This window comes from Euprymna scolopes, chromosome 5 (genome assembly GCF_053919585.1).
Source record: "Euprymna scolopes isolate OS-2025 chromosome 5, ASM5391958v1, whole genome shotgun sequence".
Taxonomy (NCBI): Eukaryota; Metazoa; Mollusca; class Cephalopoda; order Sepiida; family Sepiolidae; genus Euprymna; species Euprymna scolopes.
Window position 1 is genome coordinate 80121192 of NC_136486.1, and position 13290 is coordinate 80134481.

Genomic DNA, 13290 nt, shown 5'->3' on the forward strand with positions numbered 1-13290 from the left:
TCCACCATTTGGATTCTTACAATTAATATTGGGTGCTTTACTTGCAGTTCTACATCTAATCAACCAATATCTTTTTTGATTGGACCACATTTTCCAATTTTCTCCATCGAACTTGGACTTCATTTTGAATATACTTTTAATCAATGCACTTCTGCATTATAAACTTTTATACAAATGACTTCTTTTCAATTTATGTGCTTACCAGAAAAATTATAGCTTGCCTATGAATATTATTTAGCTAACTATTAGTAGAAGCGTTTGTGTGTGCATGTACAACTCTCCTACAATCCAAACCAGTGGACCAATCATGACCAAACCAGCATGATGATGGTCCTCCACCTAGGGATGGTGCACACCATTTTTAAAGCTTAAGGTCAAAAGTAAAGGTCATAGCCAATGCATATATATTCTCTTACAGCCCACACTACTGGACCAATAATGACCAAACCTGACATGATGATGGTCTCCAACCTAGAGATGGTGAAAAACATTTTTAAAGATCAAAGTCAATGGTGTAGATTAGGACTTTGCTGTATGAGTGTACAATAAAGTCCCACACTATTATTGAAACAGATACACCATTTATATTAGAGATTACATTTAATAATAATTGACACTGCAAAAAAGTTAAGACTTGCTCAAAAATAAAGTCTCAGTAGAGCTCATTTCTTGTATTGTTTATTTGGAGTTGTGTCAGTTGTATTGATTATTTGGAGTGATATTAGTTGTATTGTTTATTTGGAGTTGTATTAGTTTTGTAGTTTACTTGGAGTGATCTGAGCTATATTTTTTATTTGGAGTAATCAGTTGTATTGTTTATTTGGAGTAATATTAGTTGTATTGTTTATTTGGCGTTGTGTCAGCTCTGTAGTTTACTTGGAGTGCTCTTAGCTGTATTGTTTTAGCATTACAAGGGTATGCTGTATTTTCGTGGACATTGGCAATATTACATACCTAATGTGATTTAGCAAGTCATATCTTTTTTATTTGTTGGTCAATTTTTAAAAGAATTACATTGATGGAAAGAGAATAAAATAAGCTTTTCAATGATGTTAATTTATTTTTCTTTTATGCATTCAATGTTTTTATGCTCCAAGTAAATGAAAAAAAACAGTAAAAAATGACGACAGCAAAAAGGGAAACTGTTTTTTCAATGTTTACATTTTATACATTACGTTTGGATACATATGCGCGGGGTTAAATTTGATTGGATATGGCTGAAATTTTACAGGCTATATAAGCATAGAAGTCCATCTCTACTGGACTTTGATTTTGATTTTTACGACCACAGGAAGCAAATTTACGACCGAGCAAAGTTGACGCGGAATATTTCAAAATTGATAAGATAAATCGGCATATATCATCCATTTTCATATAGATAATAGTTTCAGAATTATTTTGATGTATAATATATAAATATTTGATAATTATTAATTGTGCAGAAATTTCTTTAAAACGTTATCTTTTATAGAAATTAAAATCAGCTCACAGAAAATGGCTCGCTAAGCGCTAATGCTCTGAGCTGACTAAAGTATTCTCTTAAAAATAGAAAACTGTTTTTCAGCTTTCGTCTTACTAGACTAGTCATTTTTTATTCTGAGTTTGTCAATTTAAAAAAATTTTTTTCGAGTTTTTCAAATTTGATTTCCAAACAATACTATTTTGTTTTTAACGTTTTTAGTACACATGTACTAAGTGTTAAAAAACAACAAAATGTACTAAGTACATGCGTTTAACTTATTTTTATTTAAGGTAGAATTGTGTTTTTTACTGGTCAAAAAAGAAAATATATATAACAAATACAAGGTACTTGTGCACTTATGCTACCATGCTGAAATAATAATGTTATTATTTAAAAACCCACTCTTTACATGGGGAAGGAAGGATGTTTTTTGTTAACTATTCTGTACTTTCATCTAAAAATTAAATAAAAAAGATATCGTGAAACTTGAATTTATTTTTAACTCATTGTCAGGACAATTTTTTCAAATCTGTAAAAACAAACCCATTTTTTTAACTGAAGATATCTAAATAATAATGATTAGACAGTTCGATAAAGAATTTCATTGTGATGCATTTTGTAAATTTTTACCTTGTTTCCACCTTAACATTTTTTTTTAAAATGACTACCACTTAAGGTTTTTGGGTATGCTGAAAACGAATATCGCATTTAAATTTTACAAAAATAAGTAGCTTTCTGGATATTAAGCAATGTCATTTCTTACGTTATTGCTGGTGGCCATCTTGGTATGCGCATTTGTGCATAGTTTCTTGGGGTTGTGTTTGCGCGCAAACGCACGTACCAAGATGGTCACCAGCAATAACATAAGAAATGATATTGCTTAATATCCGGATAACTACTTATTTGCAGAAAATTTAAATGCGATATTCGTTTTCAGCATACCCTAAAACCTATTGAAGTAATCATTTTAAATGTTAAGGTAGAAACAAGGTAAAAAATTACCGTTTTATTTCTTTGTTTACATAATTGAATTTTCAGTAAAAGAACAGAATAGAAATGACAAAAATTACCATCAACTGGTGAATGTATAGTTGTAGCTTATCAGGATTCCTGGTATCCTGGTACTGTGAAAGTTACATCGAGGATTCATGTAGAGTACGATTTATAGTTGCATCTCAGAAAATAGGTGTATATTTTGGGCCAGATAGAGAGGATTTACAAAATTGAAAATTGGACTGGTCCCAAAATGCCTAAGTTCTGGTCGACTATGGGAATTTCCATCTTTTATAGAAATCCAAAATCTATATGAAAATTTTTCTTCAATTTATTTCTGAGACTAATGCATATCTACTCATTTTTTTTTTCTTTGAGGGGAGTAGTAAATACTAGCCATGAATGCTCTTTAGGCATTCAATGGCTGCACCCCAGATTAAGCTCTTCTTTGGTGGGGAGGCAGGAAAATGCCTGCTCTCGATAAAGCTATATTTAAATACTACTATAATACTTAGTTTTGTTCATAAATAGACACCCACTGTATGATTTTTTTTTTTTTTACATGGAGTTCACCACTTATCAAGGCCCAAGGGTTACTCGGGGATAAGGGTTATTGTGTGTACAGTAATCAATGGGATAGTGTAGTAATAGTATTGGAGAATTGATAAAGTGCCATTACTTAATGGGGCGGTTCATCAGGAATTTGTTTGTGTTGGACTTGGAGACATCCAGGTTGAAGTCGGGAGGGAAACAGGCAATCGGAACAGAGTTCCATAGGCGTGCAGTTCTAAGAAAGAAGCTTTGTTCATGGAATCTACGTTTTGATTTAGGTACAGATAGGGAGTGGGGAAAATTATTGATGGTGGTTTCAGCTAGTCAGGTGTTTTTTGAAAAAGATTGGTGAGGGGGGACTAGAGAATGGAGCTCAGACGAGCACTTGCCATGGAAATAACGATAGAACAAAGATAGGCTCGCTACGTCTCTTCTGTGGGAGAGAGGTTGTAGGGAAGAGAAAAAGGCATCCCCCCCACTAAGCCACAAAGTCTATTTTGTACTCTGTCAAGGCAGGATAGGCTGTTTTTAGCAGCTCCCGCCCAGATGTGGCAGCAGTACTCCATCCTTGGACGTACTTGGCTTTTATATAGATAGAGAATGGTATCATTAGTGAGATATCTTCTGGAGCGGTAGAAGGATCCCACCATTTTCCCAGCGACCTTAACCACAGACTTTATGTGTTCCATTTAAGATCAGGAGTAAAGGTCAAACCTAGAAGCTTATCAAAACATGGGGCCTCCCCTAGACGAGAGCCATCCATTTCAATTGATGCCAGATGGGGATCAGAGCGTTTATGATGTAGAGATAGGAGCTTGGTCTTAGATGCATTAAAGGTAACTAGCCACCTCTTCCCCCACTGTACCACGCGCTCAAGATCAGAGGAGAGAGAATCAGAGAGAACATCATGATTTATGGCCTTTGATGTGTTGCCATAGATAGTGGTGTCATCAGCATAGATGTCAACGAATGATTTAAGTATGTGTTTAGGGAGATCATTAATGTAGATCAGGAAGAGAGTTGGGCCCAGTATGGACTCCTGAGGGACTCCAGCATTAATACTGTGGGCCTCTGATTTCTGCCCATCAATCACTACTCTTATGAGCCTATCAGAGAGAAATGATTTAATGCTCGAAAAAACATTTCCAGTTATACCGTAGCTGGAAATCTTGTGTAGTAGGCCTTTATGCCAAACCTTATCGAAGGCCTTTGATATGTCAAGAGCAATTGCCCTAGAAAGGAAGCCTTTGTCGAGAGATTCGCTAATTCTATGAGATATAACCATTAGCACATCTGCTGTAGATCTAGCAGAATGGAAACCATATTGCGTGTCGCTAAGAAGGTTATTTCTGCTGAGGTGGTTGACTACTTCTCTATTTATTGTGGATTCCAGCAACTTACTCATGACACAGAGGAGACTTATTGGTCTGTACTGAGAGGGAGATGACTTATCACCTGAATTCTTAAATACAGGGCATACTGATGAGGTTTTCCGGGGTGTTGGAAAGCACTTCTCCTTAAGGCAACGCTTAAACAGTTTGGTAAGTATGGGGGCAAGTTCTGGTTGGAGCTTTTTTAACACTATAATTGGAATACTGTCAGGACCAGTTGCTTTACTGGAGTCAAGGTTCTTGATTAGCTTGGTGACCTCACGCACAGATATCTGTATGTTACATAGCGTGTTGTCTGTTATAGGAGGGAATACGGGGAGTTGATGGCCTTCGTTGCAAATTTTGACACTTAAAATTCTCATAACTTGTGAACTTTGTATAATTCAAACGGTTTTAATCATCTTTTACATAGCTCTTTAATGCAAGTTGATAAAATAACAATTATCTAAAAAGAAAAAAATCAACTTGTAATGCTAATTGTTTATTTGATGTGATTTCAGTTGTATTGTTGATTGGTGTGATCTTAGCTCTATAGTTTACTTAGAGTGGTCTGTATTGTTTATTTGTGGGATTTTTAGATCTATAGCTTACTTGGAGTGAGGACAGCTGTGGTGTTTATTTGGGGTGATCTAAGTTGCATTGTTTATTTGGAGTTGTTTCAGCTGTATTATTTATTGGTGTAATCTCAGTTGTATTGTTTATTTGGAGTAATATTAGTTTTATTGTTTATTTGGAGTTGTGTCAGCTCTGTAGTTTACTTGGAGTGATCGTAGCTGTACTGTTTACTAGCAGTTCAACCCGGCTTTGCTTGGGCCCTTTGTACTGTTCATAACTTTATGTGCATATATATATATATATATATATATATACATTAAAAAGTGTGCATATGTTAGGTAATGCCTTTCTATATAATAGACTTCCTTAACTACTATAGAGAAAATTAGAGATTGCAGAGGTAAAATTTTTTAGATATTTTGACCCATTAACATTTATTGTTTTGGGCTCAAATTAAAATGTTTGACCTATGTCCAGGATATCTACATCTAAAATTTTAAGTGTTTAGACCCAAAATTGGCTGAGGAGTTTGGTAGAGTCTGCAAAGATCAACTATTTCAACCATGACTTCTTGGCAGCGACACTTTTGCCCAAAAACTGATTAAAAAGCTTGCCGCATGTCTCAGTTGTATTATTTGTTTGTAAGTGACCTCAGTTGTATTGTTTATTTGTAAGTGACCTTAGTTGTATTGTTTATTTGTAAGTGACCTCAGTTGTATTGTTTATTTGTAAGTGACCTCAGTTGTATTGTTCATTTGTAAGTGATTTCAGTTGTATTGTTTGTTTGTAATGACCTCAGTTGTATTGTTTATTTGTAAGTGACCTCAGTTGTATTGTTTATTTGTAAGTGATCTCAGTTGTATTGTTTATTTGAAGTAATCTCAGTTGCATTGCTCCTTTGAAGTGATCTCAGTTGTATTGTTTATTTGAAGTGATCTCAGTTGTACTGTTTATTTGTAAGTGACCTTAGTTGTATTGTTTATTTGTAAGTGATCTCAGTTGTATTGTTCATTTGTAAGTGATCTCAGTTGTATTGCTCATTTGTAAGTGACCTCAGTTGTATTGTTTATTTGTAAGTGATCTCAGTTGTATTGTTCATTTGTAAGTGATCTCAGTTGTATTGTTCATTTGTAAGTGACCTCAGTTGTATTGTTTATTTGTAAGTGATCTCAGTTGTATTGTTTATTTGTAAGTGATCTCAGTTGTATTGCTCATTTGTAAGTGATCTTAATTGTATTGTTTGTTTGGAGTTTGATTTGTTGTATTGGAAGAAGCATGGATTGCGATTTCTGGCCTGTTTTTGGAGCTTTTTTTTATAATCATAGCTGATCATGGAAATTGAACGCATTAGAACTTGAAAGAGATCTTAAATATCTGATAACAAAAATAATTATGGATAGGAGGTATATTAAGAATCGTAGGAAGGATTGTGGGTGTTAATAGCTTCACTAGGTTTAGCATTGAGTGGACAAATGCTGGTTTCAGATAATTTTTTTTTTCCAGTTCTTGAAAATTTATTGATTGCTTTACCATAGAAATCTGTCCATCGCTAATATCTTCGCAAAATTTATCGGTCCTAACAATCAAACTCTGCACATGTTAGTGATCAGCTGCTAACGATTCGCATACCAAAAATCAGAAATTCTCAAGTTTGCATTAAGTATGCTTCTACCTCCTACCAGACTTAACCAATGAGAGGGAGAAACTTTCTGAATTTAACTACAGAGAATTGTTAGAATATCTATTGTTTTTAGTTGATTAACTTTCCCAATGTCTTCAAGCGTAGATTCCATTTTTACTTAAACTTACATAGCTTAGCCTAAAGTAGACATTTAAAACACATGAGATGCAAACTACCAGACTACATTTTCATCCTCTAATTTTGGTTAGGTTTAATAATCCATTCACCCCTTCCATATTTTTGCATTAGCGATATTGAACACAACCAGCAATGAACCAATTTTAAAGTAGTTTTTCTTCAGAAAATCTAACCTAACTACCACAGTTTTTGGCAGTTACTTGCTGAGAGGATAAAAATGGACACGTTTTGTAAGAAAAATATAACTCATTAGGAAAAACAGGAATAAGGATCGAATATTAAAATAATGTTTATATTGACAACTTGAACAACAGAAAATAGAAAGATTTTGTTTTTAGAAGATGAGAAATGAGTCATATTTTTCAACTTATATTGAATTGTAGCTAAGATGTTGCAATTGTTATACGATTAAACAGAAATTTGAGTTGGAGTTGATAGAAGCACACAGATGTGCAACCTACCTCATGTGTTTTCTGATTACCATCAGGGTCAACCCGAAAACTACCGATCTGAACTTTTTTTTTTGGATCTGTTTGACTGATTTTGTAGTTTACTTCTCCAATAAGCGCTCGACAAACTGAAAGATGGGAAAAATGATAATTTTTAGATTTTTGAGAAATAAACTTTCAATTTTTTTTTTATCTGAAATCACTTTTTTTCTTAAAAAAACATTTACTTTATCATTGCTATTCACTGAGTATGACAAAATAAATTACGATGAAATCAAGAAGCTGATTATTTGGGATCAAACAAGAATACAAATTTGGAAATTGTTAATAAAGAATGAAAACAGGTTTTCTTTTAAAAAAAAATCAAATCTTGGGATTTTGCCAGTTTCAATCGAAAATGGAATTGAATCGTATCAGTTCTAAAATTACTAAAATTCATTCATGCGAAAATGTTAATACTGTGTATTGAAATAGAGTGCTAGTGAATTGGAGACATGCTCAAGACCATAGCAGGCACATTTCCGATAATTTTAAATTATTTACACACTCTACAAATTTTTTTTTTTTTATTCAGTTATATTTGTTGTTGAGTTAGCTGACCTCATGTTTTATCAAAGACTCTTGAATGTGTACAGAGATAGTTCTAATAAAAGGTTACTTAGGACATATACAAAAAAGAACAAAAAAACAGATCAAATCTGGTAAAAGATCATATTTGAACTTCAAAATTTAATATGTCTGATAAACATGAAATGTCTATTATGTTGTTATACTAACAGGACTAACTCATGTTGCCTGGAGTCCTAATAAAGAAAATGATTAAAAAAGTATGTAACATCTTTTCCTGAATCGGCTCTCAAGCAACTTTTCAAACACACTTCTTTCTACAAATGTTGCTTAATTAAAATGGAAGAAAGAATGAAAAAGTAATCAACAGTCATGTAATCTATGTTCAGTTTTGGTTTTTGAACATTTACATAAGATTGAAAAAAAGTAACTTTTCTCATGTATTAATTTGATTCATGGTGATTGCATAACACACACACACTAAAATTAGCATTACAATCATATGCTGTATTTTCGTGAACATCGGCAATATTGCATACCTAATGTGCTTCAACAAGTCATATCTTTTTTATTTGTGGGTAAATTTTTAAAAGAATTACATTGATGGAAAGAGAATTAAATAAGTTTTCCAATGATGTTAATTTATTTTTCTTTTATGCATTCAATGTTTTTATGCTCCAAGTTAAAAATGAATAAAAAACAGTAAAAAATGACGACAACAAAAAGAGAAACTGTTTTTTCAATGTTTACATTTCATACGTTACATTTGGAGACATATGCATGGGGTTAAATTTGATTGGATATGGCTGAAATTTTACAGGCTATATAAGCAAACAAGTCCATCTCTACTGGTCTTTGATTTTGATTTTTACAACAACAGGAAGCAAAGTTACGATTGGGTCAAGTTGACAAAGAATATTTCAAAATTGATGAGATGAATCGGCATATATCATCCATTTTCATATAGATAATGGTTTCAGAATTATTTTCATGTATAATATATAAATATTTGATAATGATTAATTGTGCAGAAATTTCTTTAAAATGTTATCTTTTATAAAAATTACAGAATATAGAATTTCAAGGAAAACGAATTGCTATGCGCTAATGCATTGACGAGTCTCGTTTTGTATTCTCTAAATAGAAAACTGTTTTTTCTGCTTTCAAAACAAAAGCAGAAAAAAGTTTCATTTTTTATTCTGAGTTTGTCAATTTAAAAAAATTATTAAGTTTTTCAAACAATACCATTTTGTTGTTTTTAATGCGTTTAGTACACAATGTACTAAAAACGTTAAAAAACAACAAAATGTACTAAGTACATGCGTTTCTGTTATTATTGTATTTAAGGTAAAATTGTGTTTTTAGTGGTCAAAAAAAATAAATAAATAAAAGGTACTTGTGCACTTATGCTACCATGCTGAAATAATATTATTTAGAAACCCATTCTTAACATGGGGAGGGAAGGGTGTTTTGTTAACTATTCTGTACTTTCACTTAACAATTAAATAAAAAAAAAGATATTGTGAAACTAGAATTTAACTTGAAAATACTATTTGAAAAATTAGAACAGTAACATAAGCACCCAAATAAATATTACCAAAGGCCAGATAAGTTACTCTTCTACTTAGTTGAATGAGTTTTTAGTGTATTTATTTAATGTAAAATGCTTGTTTATTTCAACAATTAGTGTTACACAAGTGCAAGAAAACAAACCACGTGGAAATCTCAACAATGACTGATCGAATTCAAAATTCGACTATTTTTATAGTAACTTTGGAAGATTTTCATTGGTTGGTTAGCACAGCTGGTGGTTATAAAAACGATTATCGAAATCATTGGGTTCATACCTCCATCAGGAGTCCTCGTGACATTTATTGGTTGGGTTTTTGTTTGCTGGGTTTTTTTTTTTTTGATCTGTAAAACAAAACCGTTTTTTTTTTTTTTTAACTGAGGATATCTAAATAATAATAATAATTAGGCGGTTCACCTTACATTTTTATTTAAAATGTTTTTCACCTAACATTTTTATTTAAAATGACTACCTCTTACGGTTTTCGGGTATGTTGAAAATGAATATCGCATTGAAATTTTCCGCAAATAAATAGCTTCCAGATATTAAGCAATGTCATTTCTTCTTTCAATCATGAGATTGGTGCTGAATTCTTGCCCCCTTGCTCGTTTTCCAGACAAAATTGAGCAATGTGCCCACGCCGCTGACATCAATAGCATGTGATATTTTTTTGAGGCTTGACACTAACAACTCTGCCTGTTGCACTATCCAGTAGACAATTGCTCGCCCTATGATTGGGTTCATTACAATTGTAACACAACCCTGAAGTGTCCATTTGCTTAGGTGTGATTTGTGTTGGCCATGCAGCTAATATAGTTTGCTCTGGAACTCCCGTGCAGTTCTTAAAAGGATGCTCATAACAAGTCTCCTGCATGTTCAGGCAATGTATGCACATTAATAACAATGTATGCATATTAATAACAATGTATGCATATTAATAACAATGTATGCACCTTAATAACAATGTATGCATATTAATAACAATGTATGCACATTAATAACAATGTATGCACATTAATAACAATGTATGCATATTAATAACAATGTATGCACCTTAATAACAATGTATGCATATTAATAACAATGTATGCACCTTAATAACAATGTATGCATATTAATAACAATGTATGCATATTAATAACAATGTATGCACCTTAATAACAATGTATGCACATTAATAACAATGTATGCACATTAATAACAATGTATGCACATTAATAACAATGTATGCATATTAATAACAATGTATGCATATTAATAACAATGTATGCACCTTAATAACAATGTATGCATATTAATAACAATGTATGCACCTTAATAACAATGTATGCATATTAATAACAATGTATGCATATTAATAACAATGTATGCACCTTAATAACAATGTATGCACATTAATAACAATGTATGCACATTAATAACAATGTATGCATATTAATAACAATGTATGCATATTAATAACAATGTATGCACATTAATAACAATGTATGCACATTAATAACAATGTATGCATATTAATAACAATGTATGCATATTAATAACAATGTATGCATATTAATAACAATGTATGCACATTAATAACAATGTATGCATATTAATAACAATGTATGCACCTTAATAACAATGTATGCATATTAATAACAATGTATGCATATTAATAACAATGTATGCACATTAATAACAATGTATGCACATTAATAACAATGTATGCACATTAATAACAATGTATGCACATTAATAACAATGTATGCATATTAATAACAATGTATGCACCTTAATAACAATGTATGCACATTAATAACAATGTATGCACATTAATAACAATGTATGCATATTAATAACAATGTATGCACATTAATAACAATGTATGCACCTTAATAACAATGTATGCACATTAATAACAATGTATGCATATTAATAACAATGTATGCACCTTAATAACAATGTATGCATATTAATAACAATGTATGCACATTAATAACAATGTATGCACCTTAATAACAATGTATGCATATTAATAACAATGTATGCACATTAATAACAATGTATGCACCTTAATAACAATGTATGCACATTAATAACAATGTATGCACATTAATAACAATGTATGCACCTTAATAACAATGTATGCACATTAATAACAATGTATGCACATTAATAACAATGTATGCACATTAATAACAATGTATGCACATTAATAACAATGTATGCACCTTAATAACAATGTATGCACATTAATAACAATGTATGCACATTAATAACAATGTATGCACATTAATAACAATGTATGCACCTTAATAACAATGTATGCACATTAATAACAATGTATGCACATTAATAACAATGTATGCACCTTAATAACAATGTATGCACATTAATAACAATGTATGCACATTAATAACAATGTATGCACATTAATAACAATGTATGCATATTAATAACAATGTATGCACATTAATAACAATGTATGCACCTTAATAACAATGTATGCATATTAATAACAATGTATGCACATTAATAACAATGTATGCACCTTAATAACAATGTATGCACATTAATAACAATGTATGCACCTTAATAACAATGTATGCACCTTAATAACAATGTATGCACATTAATAACAATGTATGCACCTTAATAACAATGTATGCACATTAATAACAATGTATGCACATTAATAACAATGTATGCATATTAATAACAATGTATGCACATTAATAACAATGTATGCACATTAATAACAATGTATGCACCTTAATAACAATGTATGCACCTTAATAACAATGTATGCACATTAATAACAATGTATGCACCTTAATAACAATGTATGCACATTAATAACAATGTATGCACATTAATAACAATGTATGCACATTAATAACAATGTATGCACATTAATAACAATGTATGCACATTAATAACAATGTATGCACCTTAATAACAATGTATGCACATTAATAACAATGTATGCACATTAATAACAATGTATGCACCTTAATAACAATGTATGCACATTAATAACAATGTATGCACATTAATAACAATGTATGCACATTAATAACAATGTATGCACATTAATAATAATATGCACATTAATAACAATGTATGCACATTAATAACAATGTATGCACATTAATAACAATGTATGCACATTAATAACAATGTATGCACATTAATAACAATGTATGCACATTAATAACAATGTATGCACCTTAATAACAATGTATGCACCTTAATAACAATGTATGCACCTTAATAACAATGTATGCACCTTAATAACAATGTATGCACCTTAATAACAATGTATGCACCTTAATAACAATGTATGCACATTAATAACAATGTATGCACATTAATAACAATGTATGCACATTAATAACAATGTATGCACCTTAATAACAATGTATGCACCTTAATAACAATGTATGCACCTTAATAACAATGTATGCACCTTAATAACAATGTATGCACCTTAATAACAATGTATGCACCTTAATAACAATGTATGCACCTTAATAACAATGTATGCACATTAATAACAATGTATGCACCTTAATAACAATGTATGCACCTTAATAACAATGTATGCACATTAATAACAATGTATGCACCTTAATAACAATGTATGCACCTTAATAACAATGTATGCACCTTAATAACAATGTATGCACATTAATAACAATGTATGCACATTAATAACAATGTATGCACCTTAATAACAATGTATGCACCTTAATAACAATGTATGCACATTAATAACAATGTATGCACCCTAATAACAATGTATGCACCTAAATAACAATATGCACATTAATAACAATGTATGCACATTAATAACAATGTATGCACATTAATAACAATGTATGCACCTTAATAACAATATGCACCTTAATAACAATATGCACATTAATAACAATATGCACATTAATAAC

General features: G+C 31.1%; 1 protein-coding gene across 6 annotated transcripts in view; it reads right to left on the minus strand.

The window, feature by feature from the left end:
• Window positions 1–13290, minus strand: part of LOC145276878 (protein canopy homolog 2-like) — a 318296-nt gene that overhangs the window by 13328 nt on the left and 291678 nt on the right. For all 6 annotated transcript variants that reach the window (XM_080128296.1, XM_080128298.1, XM_080128300.1 and 3 more), the window contains one exon: window positions 7234–7349. In XM_080128296.1, the coding sequence (XP_079984422.1) occupies window positions 7234–7349 (116 nt within the window). The remainder of the gene's footprint in view (window positions 1–7233; window positions 7350–13290) is intronic.